The 25,229-nt window shown below is 35.4% G+C and overlaps 1 protein-coding gene across 2 annotated transcripts in view; it reads left to right on the top strand.

Moving 5' to 3' along the window:
- The window catches only part of LOC111059816, a 380,452-nt gene that overhangs the window by 164,612 nt on the left and 190,611 nt on the right, over nucleotides 1-25,229 (top strand). For both annotated transcript variants that reach the window (XM_039435597.1, XM_039435598.1), the window contains 4 exons: nucleotides 1,013-1,121; nucleotides 15,516-15,662; nucleotides 17,472-17,589; nucleotides 21,686-21,902. In XM_039435597.1, the coding sequence (XP_039291531.1) occupies nucleotides 1,013-1,121; nucleotides 15,516-15,662; nucleotides 17,472-17,589; nucleotides 21,686-21,902 (591 nt within the window). The remainder of the gene's footprint in view (nucleotides 1-1,012; nucleotides 1,122-15,515; nucleotides 15,663-17,471; nucleotides 17,590-21,685; nucleotides 21,903-25,229) is intronic.

A 25,229-nucleotide genomic window follows, 5' to 3' on the forward strand; every position in this document is an offset into this window, starting at 1 on the left:
TAGAAATCGCTCACTTGATAATATAATAGGAAAATTGATTATTTTAAACAGTTAATATTACATCAATAAACCTGTATCAGCTACCGTCTATAGAAGGCATTGACAAGACAGAGGATCCGCAACGTTGTTCTCCTATCTTTCTCCACTAGTAACATCGTAACCCATGGATAGAATATTTTCTCACTGTAACTGACACGTTAACTGATACTGACTGATATGATGTGTGAATCCATCCAATGAATATCAGTTTTCAAAGAGTCAAGAGGGTTTTGCTGCTGTTGCTGTTGCTGCTTCTTCTTCTTCTTCTTCTTCTTCTTCTTCTTCTTCTTCTTCTTCTTCTTCTTCTTCTTCTTCTTCTTCTTCTTCTTCTTCTTCTTCTTCTTCTTCTTCTTCTTCTTCTTCTTCTTCTCTTCTTCTTCTCTTCTTCTTCTTCTTCTTCTTCTTCTTCTTCTTCTTCTTCTTCTTCTTCTTCTTCTTCTTCTTCTTCTTCTTCTCTTCTTCTTCTTCTCTCTTCTTCTTCTCTTCTTCTTCTTCTTCTTCTTCTTCTTCTTCTTCTTCTTCTTCGTCTTCTTCTTCTTCTCTTCTTCTTCTTCTTCTCTTCTTCTTCTTCTTCTTCTTCTTCTTCTTCTCTTCTCTTCTTCTTCTTCTCTTCTTCTTCTTCTTCTCTTCTTCTTCTTCTTCTTCTTCTTCTTCTTCTTCTTCTTCTTCTTCTTCTTCTTCTTCTCTTCTTCTTCTTCTTCTTCTTCTTCTTCTTCTTCTTCTTCTTCTTCTTCTTCTTCCACTCTTCACCGGCACCTCCTTCTATTCATCTCACCTTCTCCCACTCGATATGTATTTCTCCTTCTCTTCATATCCTTCTACTCCATCTCTTACTCTTCTCATCCTCTTCATTGTTCTTTTCCTTCCTCGTCTTTTTCTTCACCATCATCATCATCATCATCATTTTCTTCATGAATCTATTGAACTTTAGAATACAGTATATTTATAATCATGAAATATTTTCAATCTGCAGGACAGTATTTGCTGTTCCCGGAACAATTTAGAGAGAAGAAAGGAGTGGGCATGGCAAGGAGCGGCACTGTTGTCATCACAAAGAATCGCTATTCAGACATTTTGGAAGGGTAAGCTCCTCCCACCATTGTTTAAGGGGGAATCCGCAACTTGCGCCCAGCGGTCACAATGTGTTTGGGCACTCACAGATTGAACGTAACAAAGTGAACGTCCGTGACGTCATCACGAGTGATGCCATTTCGCCCAGCGGTCAGAATGTGTTCGGGCACTCACAGATTAAACGTAACAAAGTGAACGTCTGTGACGTCATCACGAGTGCTGCCATTTCGCTCTCACTAGCAGCTGACATTATGTTCCCCGACTGAAGGAGCGAAATTCAAATTCACTGCAGTATCCTAAGGAAGCTTCAAGCAAAACATAATGTATTATGACAACATATTAGCCAAGTTAATGAGATACATACAGTATTTCTATCCTATAATTCCATTCTAATTGATATTGGAAGATTGGGCTAGAACCATGATTGTACAAACAATAATTCATTGAGATACAGTCATCTTGAATGAATAATCTCTGTCAAATTCGTTCTAGCGTTTATTCTAATGTTCTGACTCCTCATTTCTGAATTTTTTTCAAATGACAAAGACAATGTGGGTGATAGATAGAGATATTTTTTTTTGAATACTTCAAACCTTCAAATACTAATAACTTTGAACCTCCATCACTCGGCATAGCAAACATATCAACACTGTTCATTTTCTCACTCATGGTGACAGCCTGAAAGAATCAATATGTGCTAATTATCAAAAAATTGATTTTGACAAACCGGAGGATTCCCGGTCAAAATCAATTGCTGGAGAACCAATCAGATAGAAGAGTTTTTTTTAACTAGAATTTTCTGATTGGCTCTCATGAGATGTATCAGGATAAAAATAATTCAACCAGCTTTTATACAACCAGCACTTTGAGGTTATGTCTTTGTTTCCATAACATTGCAAAGTATCCAATCAATCAAAAAATCTTATTTATTTTACCGTCCTAAAGCCTAATTTCTACGATACCAATATTGGCAAGACAATATTGTCATAAGGCAACTGACTGGCATGAAATTAGTGTCTTTGTTTTAACACTTCAGGCCAATTGTCTTGCCAACCGTCCCGACAAACGGCCTGAAATTCAACTGTCTCCGGGAGTAGACTATGGACAGTCAATTGGGCCTAGCGAACCCCCCCACCCCTTCACTCGGAATCTCAGTTGTGGCAATTGGCGCCATGTGAACGGTGTAGGACAGTGCACTGCCTTGGATTTGCCAGTTCAGTCACAACAGATGACAAGAACTCGATCATGTTTAGCAGCTGTCAACTGCCGTGCCAATAGTTGGCCACATATAAACATCTTCTTGTATAACTGGCTCAGGCCCGGCCCCAGGGGTGGGCGGACCGGGCAGCCGCCCAGGGCGGCAGGTTTTGGTGGCGGCAAATTCAAAGGAATGGAAAATTTTAAAATACAAATAAATAATGAATTCATGATATCAAATGTGAATGGTATTATTTCAACCTCGAGCTAATGAAGACTTTTCTAAGATCAACAATGTCCCAGGAACGTCTGAGTGGTCTAGCGAACATAAAATAGTTCAGTCCCCAGATCTTGAAGAATTGGTGAAGGAATTTCCCAATGCAAAGGTCAGACGATTTCTACTTAATTAAACAGGTGTGTTAAACAAACTTGTCGAAATTGTAGTTCTAACTACTTAGCAAGTTAAGTAGGCCTTATACTATTATTTATTTATTTATTTATTACATTTCCAACGGTATACACCAATTTCAAAAGAATACAATTGTAACAAGATCAACAAAAATAACAAGACAAATATAAATATAAACTAGCAAGAACCCGTGCTTCGCAAGGATCTACTTTTAAACTTGACAAAATGAAAACTTGTAATGAAATTTTTAAGAATTGAGAATAGGCCTATAACCATCCTTGGTTAATTAAGAATCTAGAAGCAAAATTTCAAGTTAATTAGTCCAGTAGTTCAGACGTGATGATGCGTCAAACATAATTTTACTATCCCGTACGTGCATAAGCCAGCTCTTTACTTTATATAATTATTATAGATATAGTTAACGACTGCAAGAGATAGGACTGTGGAACAGAATAGTGGTGAAACTATGATAGCGCCAGAAGTGTCTCAAACACAATAGTAGGTACTACATGAACGTTTTGAAAGTGATCTGAAAAAATGTTAAAACAACAGAACTGAATCCTTATCATTCTACCTTCATTTAGAGAGGCTTTTTTTGAGCCGAATGGAAATCTATTTATAAAAAAATGAATTTCTGTTTTTGTGTTTGTTTGTTCCCTGTAGACTTGAAAACTACTTGATATAACGGCATGAAACTTCGGGAATATGTTGTGTAAATATTGGGGATGGTTTCTGAACAGAAATTTTAGTAAGGGGGGTTATAATAATTATTTATTAATCCATTTTACAGACATATGTTTTCGAAATTTTCGGCCGAGCGGCTACTGAAGAACGAAAAGATGATCATGATTCAAGATCATATTGTGATAATATGATTCAGCATCTAAAGTTACCAGCTGTAATAAACATATCACCCTGTGATAAATTATTGTGTACTGGTATTAAAACGGTAGTTTGGAGTTGAAGTGTAGTTGATTGGTACCAGCTGTTGATAATGGTTCCTTAGAAGACCTATACAAATAATTATCACTCCCCTATCATTGAGAAACTGGAAAATGTTGAAAAAAATTATCACCCAATGAAAGAGAGTATATATAAATATATATATATATATATATATATATATATATATATATATATATATAAATATATATATATATATATATATATATATATTGTATAGTATATATGTATAGTATTCATATTGCATTCATTAATTACTGAAGAAGGAAAAAATAATTTACAATTTTTTGAATTTAGCTTAGCTTATATTTATCCTAAAATGGAAAGAATATGGAACTCTGTGTGATTCATCGTACATCGCATATTTCCTGGACCATATCGACAATCTACAGCTATGAAAACATAGAATATTTTTCTTTGAAACACTGATATAACCTTTTCTTAATTGAAAACTCTACTGATAGATATTACTACCAATTGATTGAGAAGAATAATATGTTTTCGGAATAATGAATGCTGCATGACTAAGCACATAGGAAGTCCGTATTGAGATGAACATGTTGATTGTCAGATAAATTTCATGATTCACCAAATAAAGTCAAGTGTAACATGAGATACATTGGCGGTGCGAAGTTCGCTGGGTAAGCTAGTTGTAAATTAAGCTTTATTATTAATAGACAACGCTGAAAAATACAGGCTCAATCACCAGGAATACTATAAATCTGTAGAACGTTTACCACGTAAAACACGTGGTGAGCTCGCGCTCTCAATCAACGCAAAATCAATTCGATCAGCTAATTGATGAAATTGTTTTAAGCTTTCCAATGATTACAACATATGTTAGAATATCATGTGTCAATTATCTCAGTTCCATATGGAGTTCATCTTACCATAAGCTCACTTAATAGGATCCTTTTTCATCCTTTGAAACCCTTAGAGGCAAAATATCTCAAAATCCGTTCTTAGTGCGCGTCTAGCATGTTTGAAGAATATTTGTGCAGAGTTTTAAGCCTGCAGGCCAATTTGTTTGAGCTGTAGTGTAATTTTACATCAAAATTTTCGAAAAGTGCCCTCTCCTGAACCCCCCTGTGCTCATTATTAATGCTATCATTATAAATGATAGGAGCTTATAAATATTTTCTTATTCAAATGAAATAAATTCTGAAAAAAATAATGATTGGATAAATACCAATATTGAATTATTGTTGACCAAGAACTCAGTACATCGACAATTCATTCAACTAATCCTGTATTGATGAAATTTTAATCATTTTCTCTATTGATAATCAATTTCATCAACTAACTGAGAAAAGTACTTCAATTTCCATGAATTTATTAATAGATCTATATAAATCTAAAGTGTAGGTCATATCTAAATTCACTTAGAGTTCGATTCTTGTTGGCAAGATAGATGTTATTCAATGCAGAAATCATTGTTATTTTACTAAAAGATAGGATAAAATGAATAGTTCTCTTCCAGGGGGAGTTTCGACAACCAACAAAACTCATTTTTCATTTGAAAAAATAATATCAAAAAGGTGCATAGGACCTTACTTTTTTGTTCAGCTTGCCAAAATACCCCTCATTTCAATATTAAAATTTTCGACTGACTGTACAGTGAGTCAATCATTCTATCAAGGCTTGAATAATTTTGAAATTTTAATTAAATAAAAATGGTAGAGAATAATTATCATGTAGATATCAACACCTTTATTTAAAGACATATTAACTGCATGCGTTTTCATATTGCCGATACAGCATTGATGAAACTGTAGACGTTTATTTAGCAGTCTCAAAAAACTGTTCTAGCTGGAAAATTAATAATACATGCCACGTGTATGCTTATACATTCCATCAGGAAAACGAAGTTCAAAACTATAGTTCTCCTAAACATATGTTTTTGAGATAATTTCTTTGATGCAGCTGTTTCACATTCACCATTACAAATTATACAGAGTTTGTGAAAATAAAAATATTTATTGAGATTACCAAAACAATACTATTATTATATTAATGATAAAAATTAATTATTAAAACAATACTTTTATTATATCAATAATAATATTATTAAAAATATTTATCGATTATCAGAACAATATTATTGAGGTTGAGTGAAATCAGGTAGAAAGCAATAATAGAACAGATGTTCTTTTTTGAATTTCTATAATATTATTTTGTTATTTCCAATGATTACAACATATGTTAGAATATCACATGTCAATAAATAAATTCTCAAAATCTCATTTCCATATGGCACTCACCTTACCATGTTCATAACCTCACTTAATAGGATCCTTTTTCATCCTTTGAAACCCTTAGAGGCAAAATATCTCAAAATCCGTTCTTAGTGCGCGTCTAGCATGTTTGAAGAATATTTTTGCAAAGTTTCAAGTCTGTAGGACAATTAGTTTGAGCTGTAGTGTGATTTTACATCAACATTTTCGAAAAATGCCCTCTCCTGGACCCCCCTGTGCTCCTGATCGAAATTTTTCTGCATAGATCCAATGTTTTTTTGTAGCTGAACAAAAAAGTTCCTCATGACTTTGCTGTGCAATGAGCGGTTAAAAAGTACAAAATTTTGGTGGGGCCCCTGCTCCCTCAGGGGGGCAAATTTATGAAAATCCTTCCTTAGTGGATGTTTTCAGGCTACCATAAACAATCGAACGAAATCTCAAGTTTTTAGGCTCAGTAGTTTGGGCTGTGGTGTGATTTCAGTCTGTAGGGGCTTAGCCTTTTATAAGTATAGAGAAGAAGAAGATATGAGATACATAACATAGAGTCAAATAAGTAATTTAGCAATTCAGAAGTATAACCACTAATAACAGTAATATGAAATAAAATGTACAAATATGCATTAGAAACTATCAGCACAAATTCAATGACTGAAGCAATAGCAAACAAAATATTTATAGCAATAACAGAGGAAACACAGTAATTCTATAGCAGCAAGTGCAACAATAGAATAATAACTATAACAATAACACAATAACACTAACACTATAACCAAACACAGCCAACTAAACAAATGATAACAAAATAAGAAAAAAAAAAAAAACAATGAAACAAGCAAATGGAAAGAAATACAATGAAAGCAGCCAGAGAACAAGCTCTTAATACATTTTAGCTCTGCAAAATAGGAAAACTATAGACCCAGATGTAAAACCGCTCTCTTGAAAGCCATAGCAGACACACCAAAGAATTCTATCCCAACTGAAGCAGCCCGATCGTAATATCCTAGACAGTCCACTGTTATAGGCATAGGCAGTGGTATGAAGGCGTCTGCAGAAAATGGTCCTGGAAGGGGTCCCTCGTGGAGCACAAATATCAGTGCCAGTCAGTAATTCAGGGCTTGTTCTCTGGCTGCTTTCATTGTATTTCTTTGTCCCATTCACCAACTTGAAAAGAAGCACCAGATCATTGAGTCTTCTCCTTTGAGCCAAATGTAAGAGTCCGAAACGATTCTCCAATTCCAACACAGGAACATCAGAGTAGGCAAATCCCATCCTACAGCCAAGCATTCTTACAAATCGCCTCTGCACCCGATGCAGCTGATCTATCTGATAATGATGATAAGGCGACCAGACAACCGATGCATACTCCAGGACAGACAGAACCAGAGCCCTAAACAGGACCAAGAGGCTATAAGGAGATCTGAAATCTCTTGAGGACCTGAAAATGAAACCAAGCAAAGACCCAGCTCCAGACGTCATACCACAAATATGTTCCAATGGACTAAGAGAAGGACTCATCACAACGGCCAAGTCCTTGAATTTCAACACTCTCTTCAATGGAGCACCCCTCAAAAAGTACTGGAAGTCTAGTACGTTAGATCCACGCCTAAAAGACATCATGACACACTTGGCATCATTCAAGGCCATACCATTATTGAGGCATCATTCATCAATCCTGTCAAGTGAGCCCTGCAAAGCCACATGCCCCAGACCAGGTTTCACCACATCGAAGAGTTTCACATCATCAGCATACATCAAGAAATGACATTAGATGACACTGTCAATATCATTCATAAATAAGTTGAAGAGGAGAGCGCCCAGGTGTGAGCCCTGTGGAACACTAGACAATGCCTCAAAAGGAGATGACTCTTGACCCTCATATCTCACAATGAGGGATCTGTCTCTAAGCTATCCAGCCACATCAGCAGGGAACCATAAACACCATAACTCTTCAGCTTGGCAATCGTCAGAGAGTGATTAACTCTATCAAATGCCTTCGATAGGTCCAGATAAAGGCAATCAACCTGACAAGCATCCACAAAGGCACCCATGACATATTCCTGAAACTCCAGCGGATTGGTTGTTGTGGATCTAGATCTCAAAAAACCATGTTGCTCCAGAGATATACACCTTCTTAGGTGGAAATAAAGATGATCCATGACAACACCCTCAAACATCATGGCAATCACAGACTGAATAGCTACAGGTCTGGAATTCTTCACCTCACAATGATCTCCTGACTTGTAGACAGGCATCAAAAAACCACTCTTGAGAACCTTGGGGAAAATGCCTATCCTTAGCAAATTGTAAAAGAGAAACGCCAAGTGTCCAGCCAAGACAGGGACACAGAACCAGAGCACCAGTGTAGGAATACCATCGGGTCCCATGCTCCTACCAACATCCAAGACCTCTAACCTTTGCTGAATATCCATAGCACCATATTGCACCAATGCAGCAGGGTGGAACCGATTGGTTCCAGCCAAAATCAAAGACAGGAACAAGTATTGTGTCATGAGAAAAGGTAGAAGAGAAGAAATCAGCAAAGAGTTTACACTCCCCAACAGCTGTTGAAGCACTCCTGTCACCCAGCCTCATGATGGCAGGTTTATTTGAGGCCCTATTCAACCCATTAACATGTGACCAGAAAGACCTGACATTGGTCTGAACAGAATCCTCAACTCCCATTATATAGGCATCATAACATCTTCTAGTAAGGACCTTGCATTGTTCCCTCGAACTGCAGAAAGCCTCATAGAGGTGGACATCACCAACAGCCTTGTATTTCCTATGAGCAATCTTCTTGGCCACAATCAGTCTTTTCAAGTCCTTGGAAAACCATCTAGGGAAATTAGAGACATGAACCCTCTTTATTGGTGTGAACCTCATGATAGTCAAATGCGAGTATCTATAGAATTCATTGAAACTCTCCTCCACCACCGAGCCCTCACTGGAACTTAAAACTGGATAATCCATCCCCTGTAGAACCTTAAAAATAGAAAACAAGTCACTTCTCCAAAAATCAGGAATGTATTTAACATATTTAGGCTGAAACACATCATTCAAGCAATAGCCAATATGCAGTGCAGGATGATGCCTATCCGTAGGAACAAGTGGATCTTGGGACTCACAAACAGTTAGATTCGGAATGGATGAGAAGACTAAATCCAGAAGTATCCCTCTTGAATTGAGCACTTCGTTCACCTGCTGCAGGTCATGTACAAGGGCCAAATCAACAATACATCTGGAAGTGGCAGCACTGATTAAGTTCGAACTGGTCCAGTTCACATTTGGCAGATTGAAATCACCAACCAGTAATATGTAATCAGGACTACCAGCCTGTACAATAGCACATTCAACAGAATCACATAAATCATAATAGACATTAGCTGGTTGGTTAGGAGGAATATATGCACAAATAATCAAGAACTTACAAGCTGAATAAGAACATAGGATAAACAGGCACTCACTTTTACAAGACGTAACAGATAAAGGATAACTAGAAATACCATTATCCACAGCCACTAGGACTCCACCACCACTCAATTTATCACTAGTGTGCTCTGATCTATCACATCTATATACACTATAGGAATAAATACCAATAATTTCACCATCACTAATATCAGAGGTGAGATTGGTCTCAACCAAGGCAATTAAGTCATAACTATCAGCAATAGAGACGTTGAGGGATAATTCCGTTAGTTTCTATCTCAGCTCATTAAAATTCTGGGAATAAATACTATAGTTCTTAGGTGTACCATTGGAATTTATTCGTTTTTTGGCTTATTAATTACAATCTTGGGGAAACCATTAATGTACTTAATCCTCCTCACCTTTAGACTTACGATCTTCCAATTCCACATTCAGAGCCTTTAAATGTTTTGCTTTTAGTGGGGTCCTATCTCTAGACAATCTAGCTTTAGAGAACTGTGGATCACATAATTTATTGGTTGGTTGGTTGGTTGGTTGGTTTATTATACTGTCATGGATAGTGACAAGCACCATATGGACAATAGTCATACAATAAAGAGAAAACAACATATTGACACAAAACACAACAATTTTGTACATAATAAAACAATTTCGTACATCATAACACAAATAACAAAATAACAGATAACCTATATCTAAGACCATACAACATTTATAACTAATGCAACGTATACTTCGCCACTCATAAAAACATTTCTCCAATAGCCAACATTTTAGATTAGTCTTAAAAGAGTTTAGGGTTTGGGCAGCTTTAATATTCTGTGGTAAACAGTTGAACACTTTTTTGCCAATGTAATTTGGGTTGTGCTCATAAAACCCTGTCCTGTGCTGTTCAACTCTGACTAAGCCCCTGTATCTTGTAATGTGTTGATGAACATCCACACCTGTCAGCCAATCATCTTTCATTTTATAAGCAAAGATTGGCAGATGGTACAAATAGAGACTAGGAACCGTCAAAATTCTATTATCTTTGATATGTTCACCCCCTAACTGGTCCCAACAAAGCTGCGAGGTCAAAAATTGTGTTCAAAACATGCTCTCCAAATTCCTTTGTCAATCGGTCTATTTTTGCATGACTGAAGATCTCACACTCAACACTGAAGCTGCTGCAACAGTCGTGGGAATGTGCGTGAACTTGTGAAATTATGCATTAAATTGAAAAGAATCTGATGCTCTATCAGCATGGAATTTTCCGTCGATATTCAAAAAGTTATAAGAGCAAAAATAGCAAATGAATGAAGGAAAATGTGTTTTCGCCCCACTTGGATGTAATGAGCTGGTTTACGTGCGTCATATGGAGGCCGAAAATGATTGTTTTCTGACCAGGCCGGTAAAATTTTTACGGCCCTAGGGCTGTAAAATAACCTTGAAGCCAGCTGATTCTGATTCGATGTAGACGTGTTTACAAAATAAGTTATGAAACGGAATCAGCTTCTAGAATTGAATAAAAGTATTTTGCAATAAGATACTATCATTTTATTTGGATGAATGGAATACAAATAAGATATTATGAATTATTCAAATTCAATTTTCAGAGTATAATTGAATCTAACCTCTAACCTGATCATAGTACTGCGTTTATTACGAAACCTGGTGGATAATTATTTTGGAACTACTTGGGCAAATCCTTGGTGCTGAACATTTTTACAAATAGTTTATGAAACGTAATCAGTTTATGCTTCTAGAATTAAATACAGTATTCAGCCATAAGATACTATCATTCTATTTGGATGAATGGAATACAGATAAGATATAATTATTATAAACCATTCAAATTCGATTTTTAGAGTAGGATAGAACTTCTAACCTAAACTTCCACAGTCGATGACAACTAGCATTGTTGACGTTGACATTCAGATTGGCCAAATTTCAAGTGTGCTAAAACAGCTGATCAAAAAACTTTTCCTTATTTGTGTTTATTATTTAAGAATCAAAACATTTATAATAATATCATCTCATTGTCATTTGAAAGAATTTAAAAGTATAAACTCAACCTACCACATTAAAACATAATAATTGAACATAATCTTTTAGGTTGTTGAGACAAATCAGAATACAAAATAAAAATACTTGGAAAATTTTCTGATATTCAGACCTCAGATTTGCTAGAGCTATATGACCTTCCAGTTTCGCTTTTGGAAGTGCCTAATAAACAATTATTCTCATATATTTATATTGTTTTTTTTTCTGTGTGGCGAAGAATAGCGTTCGCATCACGGGCAAAAATGTTTTTCCAGCTCTCAATCTTTTCTTGAAAACCGATTTCGAGCCGGAAAAGTCTCTTTTTCGGCCCTAGATGCGAAATATACTATTTCGTCCCACTTGGATGTAATGAGCTGGTTTCCGTGCGTCATATGGAGGCCGAAAATGATTGTTTTCTGACCAGGCCGGTAAAAGTTTTACGGCCCTAGAACTGTAAAATAACCTTGAAGTTAGCTGATTCTGATTTGATGTGAACGTGTTTACAAAATGGTTTATGAAACGGAATCAGTTTATGCTTCTAGAATTGAATAAGTATTCTGCAATTAGATACTATCATTTTATTTGTATTGTAATAGTGTGATATTGAGAGGGTATTATTGTAGTTGTTTTTCTGTTTCTTATATTGTTTTCCAGGTTTTTGAACTGAAATGAACTTTGATTCTAACTCTGTATGTTGAACCCTGCGTTTTTAGTGTGAGAATTGACTCTGTCTTGTTTGAATTTGCTAACTTGTTGCTTGGTTGTCAAAATTAAAGCAATTTCCGTGCATTTTTCAAATACAGTTTCAATTTCATGTCGAAAAAGCCACTATATTTGAAAATTGTACGAGCATTGAACTTTTTTGCAGCTTTGGCTTTTCCACTGGAAGTTATGCTCAACGCTCGTGGAGGGGGAATAATTTTCAGTGAAAGGGCCACAGTTGGTATTGAGACGCGAACGAAAAAAACATGTAATGGTGTGCGAGCCTCGGTCCTCTGAATGGGCTCATTTCCCATTCAGAGGGACAAATTGTTAAACTTTCAGTTATCAGTAATTTTTATCTAGTTGGATAGAAAACCAAATTTTATGGAGTTAGTAGGAGTAGAATTAGGAAATTATTTGTGCGTGTGAGTTTATGTATAGTGAGTTTTATTAAAGCGTATGTGAGGGTTTCTGAAGAGTCCAAGTTTGAATATTGTTAAAATGGTGAGTGCCAAACTTTTGTTGTTTTTCTTATCAAGCTCAAAATTTAATTTCATAGAATGATCGAGGCCCAAATTTAAATGCAGCAAGTTAGCAGGTTCCCAAAATGTATAGATTAAAAATTGAGTAGGCCTATGTCTTCTTGACCTGAATCGATTGCTGAATAACTTTGTTCTGTTTGAAAATTTGACATGTTACCTGACTTTTATTAATTCGTTCTACCTATTTAGAGTTCAATAAACCTGAGGTTAAATTTTAATAGTTATTTGTGCAACTAGTGCGCAAAGTGACAGTTTGCTGCACCGAAAGAAACGTTTACGCCTGAGCCGTAGGCGAGGGCGGAATGGTTTCTTGAGTGCAGCAGAGGAACTTTGCGCACGTATTTCACATTAAGTTTTTCCTACAGTTACCATTGAATATGAAAAGTGGGTAATTATGGGTAAAATTGCCTGGAATGCATTAAATGTTTTTCTGTGTAATTTTATTATTGATAAAAACCTTAATCCTAAAATCCTAAAGTCCTCGTTGTCCTTGGTTATAATATATAATGAATAATAATTAGCGTGTTGTGCTTCGTTGCACCTCTGCTCACTATAGCAGCCACAGCAGTCACTGTTACCAACTTCATTTTGATTTTGCTGCACTGTTGCTACATATAACCCACTAAGTATTTTGCGTTGCCATATTGCAAATCTGGAGTGCAGAAAAATTTTTCCCGCACTAGAGCGGAAAAGTGATTCTTTGCGTTCTGTAATCAGTGCAGCAATGGCCACTTTTCAACGTAACTGTAGGAAAAAGTATTTTTCATGAAGTTCCTGGCTCGTAGTTGCTAGCTGCTAGAATAGGTGACAATTAGTTTATGATGATAATCTGTGCATTTGAATGAACGAATCCACTAAAAGCTCCCAACCAATCAAGGATTCAAATAGAGATTTAATAGCATAATTTTGGTAAATATTATAGAAGAGAAGAAAAACCCCCCTCCGTTTACATTGGTGCGCAGCGGTGGAATAGACTGCAAAAATGTCTATCAAACCACATGTATTTTTATATATTTATGTTTTGGAAGATTAATCAAATAGAGAAAAAGATATCTCCGGTTACAGAAATGATGTCCTGTTTTGCTTTCGGAAGTGCCTAATAAACAACTATTCTCATATATATTCATCATAACGACAATTTTAAAGAAACCTAGAACTTATGATAGTAAGATTTTGTTCAGTGAATTTGATGTTAAAACTATACGACAGTTATATCTTAGTTGCATAACAAATTACAGTTTTAAATACGAGCATAATTTCCCTCTAGCCGATGACATAAATTATAATCTTAGACCTAATACAATAAGAAAATATGAAATATATAACACCAACTCAGCTCTTCTTAGAAGGCAACTCTACTACATTAGCAGTAAATTCAATACTAGAAAGTGAATTTCCACTTAATAATTTTCGAAATAATAAACACAGAAAAAGAGTCATGGAGGCATGACTGAACTTGAATTATTTCCAATCGTCGACTTTTATACAATAATCAACTTCATATTATAAATTATATTTTCGAACACTTCATACGCTAAATTCAAGTTTATAAATTACATCCCTGATTAAGCTGATTTACGACTCACACTGGCGCACAAGGAATCTTCCTTTTGCCGGTGTTTTTGCCTCACCTACTGTACTTATGCATGTGAACATAAATTGAATCTTCATTTTATAACTATTATTTATAATATAAAGGATATCATTTCATATTATATCTAATTAAATAAATGTATATATCTTGGTTCAAGTGCAGTAGCATATACTTATATTTATTTTCTGTAAAGCTGTTTTGTATTTTGTTTTTGGCAAATAAATAAATAAAAATAGATAAATAATTCTTTATTTATCTGTGTGGCGAAAAATAACGTTCTCACCATGGGCAAAAATGTTTTTCCGGCTCTCAATCTTTTCTAGTCCTCGGCCTACGGCCTCGGATTTGAAAACCGATTTCTAACAGGAAAAGTCTCATTTTCGGCCCTAGGTGCGAAATATACTATTTTTTCAAAAATGTCACATCTTTTAGAGCGGATATCTTGAAAAGTGAAAGAGATATAGGAACATTTTTCGAATCAATATTGTAGGAAATAATGTAAGCTTCAATTTCTTATAGAATAGTCATGTCTGTAAAATGTGTAAATTTCGAGTTATATGCGAGAAACCAAAAAATGGTACCTTTGATCCACCCTCACCCCCTTGGCGCAGGGGGTACGGGTGGGGACTTCTGTTCACCTCCTCACTACCCTGAACAGAACTGCGGGGTCAAAAATTGTCTTCCAAACTTTTCCCTCTATACTCTTTTTTGAGCATTCATTGCCTGGACTAATAAGCATCGTTAATCACTTGAATCTTTTTCAATAACTCTGCACCAATCGATTAGACAACTGAGGACCAATAATTTTATCATTCACACTATCACGCGTTTTTCCACACTATTCTCTATTAGTGTACCTATCGAAACTTGTATCTCAAATCTGTTCTAGTGGATCAGTGATTTTTAGAATATTGTTAAAACGTTTTCTCATTTGTAGAATATCAGTAGCCTTTTAGATTTTTTAAGTATGAAAAACAAATTAAAAACACATATTAAATCAACTAGCTTCGACTTTTTGTGTAATTGAGAAGATGATATTGTGGTAATTATTCATATTTGATGGAAAGACTAAGAAGATTGTCAAAAACCACAGTTTTCTGTGGTTGAATCAAATCAAAACCAAAAATCTGTAGTATCTGTAGTAATACATCTCCGATGTTCTCATCATTTTCAAGTGTTAGAAATCTTGAAATTTTAAGAAAATGAAACGATTTCATCCAATATCGATGTCCATCACGAATCACCTTTCTAGTGGGAGAGGAGTAATAAATTGTTTTTCTGTTCCATTCTTGTTCCGGAATCAATGTATTTAGCGACAAGAAAGAAGAAAGGGTCAAAGGATTGAGCTATAAATACAGGAAAGCATACCAGACTAAGTTGAGTACGAAGGGAGTTATACTAGAGATTGGCGCATCATTGTCAAAAGCTCTTAAACCTTTCACAGGAACTAGGCAATCAAGGTAAATATTCTTTTCCTTTCTTGGAAATGCAAACGTAACTCCAATTATTGTGAAAAGTGAATAAAATTAACCGATACTTGCAAACCAAGTATTCAAACTTTTTGATTCTAAATTCAACATTTAGAACAAATTCAATTGAAAACAAAATTGAATAAAGAGAAAATAGTGCAAAGTTTCAGCTATTTTGAATTTTTCCAGGAATTTTTCATTACATCAGGGAAAAACGTTTCCAATATTATAGAAAAAAGGAAAAAATATTAGTCTATCATAAAAACTACGACTATGCCTTTTTTCGGGGAGCCAATTTTCTGACTCCAGTTGACTCCAAGTCTAGAACTTGGCTAAATCCCGAGCTCGGAAACCGGCCCTAAGAAATTGGATTGTTTTCAAGAAGAAAGCTTGTTGAAGGTTTAGAAGCATACCATAATTACTACCATTGCAATTTATAATGACAGAAATCTTCTAATAAACTATGAGTGGATAGATTTTAACTGTAAGGTTGTGAATTCATTATGGATGATAGGGCTACCGATGATGGGTGGTTATTTCTGAACCGCCTATGCTCGTATATATGTATTTATTCATTCATACCATTGAACTATTATCAGTTTATTCATTCATGTGTGTATGTCGCGCATTTTTGTGAAATTTGACAGGAATGTTACGCGTCGATGTATGTGTATCTCAGTCATGATCACAGCTAATTCAATCCGCTTATGACCACTGAGCTCAGATTTCAATGACACTGGTATTTATCTGTAGTAGCAAGATTTATAATAGTTTAATAGTTCATGATTCAAATCCATGTATAAATTCATTTATTGATGCTTTGATAGATACAATATCATTTCTCAACTATGAGTGATTGAGAAAGAAACAAAATGACTGTGACTACGCCTCATTTCAGAAAGCCCATTTTCTGACCAGCTGTTTGAAGTTTAGAACTTAGCTAAATCCCGAACTCGGAAACCGGCCCCAACCTGTTCTCTTCCCAAATTTGAATAGGGATTGTCCAAAAATATTATCTAGTATTCTTCTCTAGTATTGTAGATTATAAGTACAGAGCTATTAAATTCAATAATATTCATTCATTCTCAGTCTTGTTTTTTTTTCTATTTTTTCTTAGAATCTATTGAATCTGCAAACCAAGTTTTAGTATTTCACGGTGGAAACTACTCAATCTCTAATATAATGTAAATTGAGGGCTGGTTTCCGAGCTCGGGGTTTAGCACTAGACTTTAAACAGCTGGGGTCAGAAATTTGCCTTCCCTAAAAGGGCGTAGTCGTAATTCACGTTTGAAATAATTATTCTCATACAACTTTAAAGTGAAAAAAACACTCACATCCTTTGGGGTGGCGACGTCCGTTTCGTGCTGGTGTTGCACATTCTCAAGCCAAACAGAAACTGAAAAACTTAAATTGAATTTCGAAAAACTAGAAAATTGAACAAAAAATAAAATGGAGAGAAAATAATGTAAAGTTTCAGCTATCTTGAATCATTCAGGAATGTGAATTTCATCAAGGTAAAACGTTTCCAATTATAGGAATAAGAAGATAAAAATTATCATAAGAACTAAGACTACGACCCTTTCCAGGTAGCAAATTTTCTGACTCCAGCTGTTCAAAGTCTAAAACTTAGCTATATCCCGAGCTCGAAAACCAGTCCTTAGACTGAGCCTTTGTGGGAAATATTCACATTATTTCCATATTGTGTAACACTGATGTATTGCATTTTGTAAATGACGATTTATTTGATTCTAATACTACCATTATTTGATGCTTTTGCTGATGGGTCTGTTTGTTCAACAGTTGTACTCCGGGTGGGACTCTGCCAAGGGATTACAAGATACCGATAATGGTAGATGGAAAAAGCGACACAGATGGATACTTGCAAATGTTAGATCAAGAAGTTTGGACTTGTAACAGGGTATGATCTTCACAGCACCCTAAGAACACTAATGATAGCAATTATAAAACTTTTCATCGTGAGGTCAACGTTATGAGGATGATAATAATAATAATTTTTTATTCAAATTTTTCTCACATTACATATATGATACCATAGGTTTCACAAATTGAAGTAATTATCATACATATATCATCTAATATCTATCACACATGAAGTGAGAATCTATCAAGATTTCCCTATTATAATTCTGTGGCTGCCTCATGAAGCTGATTTTAGCTTATATATTGGGGCATTGTACATACTCGGAGATATTTTTGCAAGATTTGAATTTATAGAGGGAAATGTTTCAGGAAACACAAATTTGTAGATGCGTTTATTCCGTGTTAATAATGTAAGAATGATATTTTTATCTATTGAACTGTGGGGTGGTGATTTTTTATTTCTACTTTTACTTGTCTGTAAGTGTCTAGATGTTTTAGATGATTCGGTAGACTATTGAGAAAGCATGGTACAAAAAGTTCTGGTACAGCTTTTCCTTTTCAAGTGAAGTATTCTGGTGTTCTATATTATACTAGCAGGGCACACGTGCTTCACTACGGGAATTAAAAGATGATATTATTCTTGTGAAACATTTATAATCTAATTCTATCAAAATTGTTAGGATAGTTTTTGAGATTAGGCCACAACTTGGCATGAAAATTATTGAGTCAAATCATTCGAATAATTAATTAATGTGTTGGAAGTGTTCTGTAGAATATTAGTCTGATTGCAGCGAATTTTGTAGAATAGTGGGCGGGGCTTAAGAGCCGACCTCGACTTTATTCATTGGTAATCAATATTCCCGTTGACAGTTATCAAATTAGCAGTGATCATGTTATTTTTGTTTTTGATTGATGCAATTGAACATTAAATTCCAAATTAAGTTGATTCGGAATTTGATGACTCTGGTAGCCTATCCATGGATCTCTTTCTTATTCCCGAATTTCCGGCAAAGCTTGTCACTAACTTTTTGTTTCACTTAACCAAAAGTGTAAAAGCAGCCAATCCACTGATTCTTTCCTACATGGAAGTCCATTCATACATAAGAGTCCATTCATAATAGTTAGAAGTATAACATTCATAGTGGCTGATTTCTCATGTCCTAAGCTTTACTATCATAAATATTGGAGTGGGATCAATTTAATTTGAATTTGCATAAATCTTAATAGATTTTATTCAATCACTTCGTTCATTAACTACCATTATATGATTTATTTCTTTGATCTTAGCTTGAACCAAAAGATTAGGGAAGAAAATTTGGATGTGAACCAACATGTAACTCAATTTCATTTCTATCTAAATTGACAACTTTATTTTTTAATTGTGATCTACCAGTAGTTCTGTGAACAGTAGACCTCACGCAGTATTCTCATCCACAAGTACCTGATTGAAACTATATACCTTATAGAAATACAGCAATAGACTGGCTTCTCCACACATCTGTGTAATCACTTGTCAGCTGATCTATGATGAATAATTCTATAAATAAATCTATTAATTATTAATAAATCTATTACCGCATTTCGCCGTGAATGCACAACATATACACATATAAACATTTAAACATTAAAACATTCAAAGATTCAAACATTTAAACATTTGAACATCTAAACATTTTAACATTTTATCATTTTAACATTTGAACATTTAAACATTCTAACATTTAAACATTTAAACATTTAAACATTTAAACATTCATACCGCAATGTTTTAAAATAAGGTCACCAAATTTGGTAACTCATCTACAGTTATTATGATATTTTTCAGACTATGTGTAACTTTTTACTTTCCTTGCCCTATTACCATGGCTAGAATCTTTCCTGCTCTCAGGTACTCCTTGAGAGCTTCCTGGTCGAAGTCAACAGACTGCGACAAGCTTCTTCTCACTTTCTCCTTATTTTTCCTGTTCAAGATTCCGTCCAGCTTTCAGGTACAGACAGCTTGAGAACTTCCCGGTCGAAGTCATCAGACTGCGACAAACTTCCTCTTACTCTCTCCCAATTTTTCCTGTTGAAATAAGGATCTCAGTTGCAGACTAGGGATCGACCCCATCGCGGTCCTCAGACCCATGAAAAGCTTCGGAAACCCCTGTTTAGATTGGGATCTCAGTTGCAGACTAGGAATCGTCCCAGTCGCGGTCTTCAGACCTGCAAAAAGCTTAGGAAAACCCTGTTTGAGTTGGGATCTCAGTTGCAGACTGGAGATCATCCCAGTCGAGGTCCTCAGACCCGCGAAAAGCTTAGGAAAACCCCGTTTAAATTGGAATCTCAGTTGCAGACTAGAGATCGTGCCAGTTGCAGCCCTCAGACCCGTGAAAAGTCTAGGAGAACCCTGTTCAAATTAGGATCTCAGTTGCAGACTAGAGATCGTCCCAGTCATGGTCCTCAGACCCGTGAAAAGTTTAGGGAAAACTCCATTATAGCTTCTCCCGAATTGGGAGTCCCTGACTCGATATTATTCTTGGTGAAAATCCTTGTGAATCCTTTCCTTCCTCAGCAACAACATACTTTTGTCACTCTGATATTATTCTACAGTCTGTGAAAATCCTTCCTATCCTCTCATAATAGTCGACATACTGACTATCAATCCAAAAGCGTTTTGGACGATTGAGAGTGATTGACATTCTCATAAGGGCTGTTTCAGATTAGCCCTTAATAATCGTCGCTCAGTTGCTAGACTGTCACGGAAATCCTGGTTAGCAGTCACAAGATTGCTAAAGATCCTCTCACAGCTACAGGCTTGCGATTCAGAAATCCCATACCTGGAACCCTATCTTTGAAACCTTAATTCCCTCATAGTTTGGAATTCATACCCCTTATTCAGCTTGCCTTGCTGAGAGCTGGATCGCGATTTTCAGATTGCGAATTATTGAACAAGCTCCCGTTGGTTGTAGGAGAGAATAATTCTATTGATAATTCTCTGTTTCCCAGACCCGATAAAATATTCTCTGTACCTCAAACTTTATACTTTGTATCCTGTACCTCATACACTTTACCATTAATATTAATCCAACTCCGGGTGTGCAGATCCAGTCTGCACACCGACAGCACGCAGTTACAAATTTTGAAAACCCTAACAAAACTCCATACCCTTCCTTATTGAACTCTGCCCCAATTCCTCCTTCCTATAACCCTGATCCTGGGCTTGCAGGTACAGCTTCGCTCGCCGTCAGATCATAGTTGGTTCAGATTGCATACTATTTAACAAATTCTGAATTATTGAATACCACTAACATCCCCACAGTTTCTGCTTTACTTATACCCTATAACCCTCACCTTCAATCCTATAGTAAAACCTCTTTCCAGGCTCACAGATCCAGTCTGCCCGCCGTCAGCTCGCAGCTGGTTCAGACTGCATACTACCTTTATAAATATAATTTTTTGTAGGGATCTGATATCCGGATCCGTCTCCTTGGTTAGGGTTAGCTCAATCTTCCTTAACACCCACCCTGAATACCGAGGGCCGAGTCGGCCAGCAACGGTACGGGCACACACTCTTATCTCCAAGTTAAATACCTCCTGACAGAAACATATGGTAAAGAATCAGAATAGGGGGAGAAGTGTAGGTCTGGTATCTCCACCAGTCAGTATGGACACTGACCCCGACCCATATCTGGCTGTAGCTAATACGCGTTGTGGCAATACTTTGCAAATATTAGATAACCTAGGGGGTGGAATAGGCGTATCTAATACTATAGTGAGGTCCATGTCATAATGGCAGTCTTTGATCAGCAATAGTATTGCTATCCTTGTTCATCATTCAACAAAGCAGATAGCACTATCACTTACTCGCTCTGCTCTGTTGCGAGATTGACTTTTAACAATGTAGGATTAATAATAATTATTCAACAAAATATTTTATCTTGATTATGAAAATTCATTATAAAATTATTGCTTAAAAAATTATTTTAAACGAGAATGAACAGTTAATATTACATCAATAAACCTGTATCAGCTACCATACTCTATAGAAGGCATTGACAAGACAGATGATTGGCAACGTTGTAATCCCATCTTTCTTCACTGTCATTATAACGTTGACCTCACTATATTTTGCTGCGTTTTCATATTCACAGAATGGACAAAATATTGGACAGAGTTTTGATTTCTTTAGAGTTGTGAGCTACGCTATGATACTAACCCAAAAAATTACTACCATAAAGGAATTGCTTTATCAGGATGGAGTGACCGTATCTTGGATGCACAAAGATAACATCGATGCATCATATTTATCTGTTATGGAAGTTCGCTACTTTGATCTCAAACTACAATCAATTGTGCGGTTATCAGAAGGTGAGTTCTTGAATTAGTTCAGTTGATCAATAATTGAAGTATAATTACCTCAATGGTCCGTCCTCTAGAGGAGGCACCTACAGCATAACCCAGATAAACCATCCTCTCCGGGATGATTATACTCTGTACAAAACTACTTCTTACTTGGACATGCACAACAGAGAAGGCATACAGCAGTAGTGATACAACGGCGGCAATGTTTCCGTTGTAAACCAGCCAGTGTTCTCTAACTTCCAGTGAGTATTCAAGCGCATATGTTGAACTTGGAAGTTTCCTCTCTGCAAGCACTGACTCGACTGACTCTAATAGACAAATTGGCAACTGCGTTTTCATCCATGACTCTTTCCATCACTGTAATTGGCTTATCTACCTCCATTTCCCTATGCTGCAAATTACTACAAGTGTGAAGTAGTTTTATACAGAGTATAGTTCAGGTGCAGTAAGATGTGTTGGAGCACTATAAGATTTTGCTACTTCAATTTTACTTTTGCTACTTTTCTTCATAATGTAATTATAAAAAAAATAGTACATGGATGGACTCATCCCGGGTTAATATGCATTGATCATCAAGTTCTATCACTATAACTTAGGCCCTTATGCAGATACTCGGTTCAAATGGAGAAATGTCAGCTGTATGTTTAAATTTCGTATGAAACACATTATGTCAGATGCAACCATATCTATGAGTAAACGTGGTTTAGCATCAAACGTAGTGTTGGTATATGGGCCTAGGACTTGCAGACTATAAATTGTGAACAATCTTCTTCTTCAGCTCAGAAACTATTTTTCCCTCTGCCAAAAACAATTGGTCAGTTTTAGAACTATGTCCTACCAACTTTGCTCAAGCCTGTAGCTCATAAGTGGGTATCATCTATAAATAAATGAATAGATAAATAAGCTTTATTTGTCATAAGGGCCATGCCCCATACAAAGAGTTGCACACTAACAATACATAATTTACAATTACAACATCAACACAATTGATCAACTTCTCATTGAATTCTGGATAACACTATTGGGATGAAATAGCTCGATGTAGACTCCTTAAAAACCACAAGAACACAGATTTAAGGCTATCAAAATATCATTGATTGTATATGGGGGAGTAATTTTTCACATGTCACCATGACATAAACAGCTGTAGCCTACTAGTAAAACAATACACTTCCTTCCAGATATTGACTAGACATTACAACAACAAAAGATAAAAACAATAACCTGCTCCTCAAAAGCACCAACAACTTTCACTACAGCTTTATAAGCAACCTGTTAAACAACCCTTCAGTTCCAACAATATTTGTGATTATCAATGAACAATAATAATGATATTAAAAGAAATAAATGAATAAATAGAAAAAAGATCATCCCATAGTCTCTAAGATGTAATTTCGCACATTGATAGCATTAGTAATATATTTGTAAATATCTCTCATTTTACCTGGTGTTACATTTGAAAGGAGAACTGGAGCTTTATTTTCTAACCTAACCTAACCTGAACTAAACTAACCTAACCTATGTTTGCTACATATTTATTCAGAAACTGTTGTCTTATTTCTACATACATTGGGCAGCGTACAAGAACATGAGTGGGTGTTTCGTCCTCCCACATGTTACAAAGCAGGCAGTACTCAGTACTATATATGTAAATTCCATGGTTCTCTCGATAAAGGTGGAAACCAAACTTGTAAAATATTCCCATATACACTTAATACTGATAGAGAATCACATGCGATTTGCACCATACTGGAGCACAGCGGAGTCGGAAGGATTCAACTAATTAATTATTTGAGATGATTAATTATTCTACGAGAACTTTAGTGAACGTCATTTGAGTGAGTGATTAGGTTTCAATGAGCTCATTAGACTGAAGGCCTTTATCAGTGAATTGAGGAATTATTCAAAAGCGCTATACAAATTTTCATTCAAGTTTGAAAATCTCGCAATGTGTTGAACACTTTCATATTATTTAATAAGAACTCTTTTTATGAATATATTTTATATACATAGGAAGCTTATTTCCTCGCATGGCACAAATCCACATATCCCTGAGATTTCGAATAATTATTCAATTGATTATTAATTTTTGATTGATGTATATTCTATTGAACCTACAGACTCCAACAAACAAACAGGTTCCAATTTGTTAAATTCTGAATCGACCTGAAGTTTCACATATCAGTATTGATAGATATATTTTATAGCTCACAGTATTGTAAGAAAATCACTTACTGGTATTCTTCAATATCTTCAAGACAGCAGTAAGATTGATTGATTATCAGTTATCTAAACCCATGGTGGTTCATTATGTTGAAAATATTCATGCATCTATCACTGAGCTAGAGCTGTAGTTAGAACCTCAGTATATTTGTGAGCCGGACGGCCTTAACTTTTTGCAAATTTATTTGCAAGCTAGGGATAATAGCAACTGCACTGGCATATATATAAATGCAACATTAGACAAATGGCACCTCGAACGTGAGGCATGATGAAAAGCCTACCCACTCAACTCTACTATCAATGCTAAATGAAATCATTAAAAAAACTGAAAGCTGCAAGAAGCATAATTAGAAGTTGATTCAACAAGGTATATCTGATGATTTATTGCAAGTTTCTGGCTAACATAATCGACTTGCTCATTGATTTGAAATCTTTCAAGCTGCATAAATACAGACAAACTGTATCACACGAGTTTGATAACATAATTCTCAATAATAGGGAAAAGTTGTTTGGAAATTTCCATGAAATTTATCATAAAAGTATTGATCTCAATTTTTAAATCTAAATATTGTATGTTGACCAGGGTCATAGGCTATTTCAATTATAAGATTGTTATTGATATTAAGGAAGATAAGACCCTACATGAAACTCTAAATAGAATGGAATAGAATAGACATGTCGTCTCTAAATTCAAGAAAGTCTGGATGAATAGGGATTTGTTAGATTGTATAAATAAGCGTGATATGCTTTTCAAGAAATGGAAACGAACAAACTCGAATATTGATAGGATTGAATATAATAGATATAGGAATTGGTTGAATTTGAAAATAAAGAAAGAAAAACAATTCTTTTTCAAGCGTAGATTCGAAGGTCATAGGAGTAATATGAGACAAATATGGGGGTTTGTTAATGGCCTGCTGGTAACCGTTAGGAGTAAGTCGATAGAAAATATAATTATGATGCATATGTCTCATATTAGAACACAAGATATAGCAAATGAGTTTGCTCAGAGTTTCTATTTTATTGTTCAAGATATTATTCATTCTTGCGGATTTAAGTTTTCGTTAGGTGATGTAGAAGATATCTCTATCAATTGTAGTCTCTATTTAC

This window comes from Nilaparvata lugens, chromosome 9 (assembly GCF_014356525.2).
Source record: "Nilaparvata lugens isolate BPH chromosome 9, ASM1435652v1, whole genome shotgun sequence".
Lineage (NCBI taxonomy): Eukaryota > Metazoa > Arthropoda > Insecta > Hemiptera > Delphacidae > Nilaparvata > Nilaparvata lugens.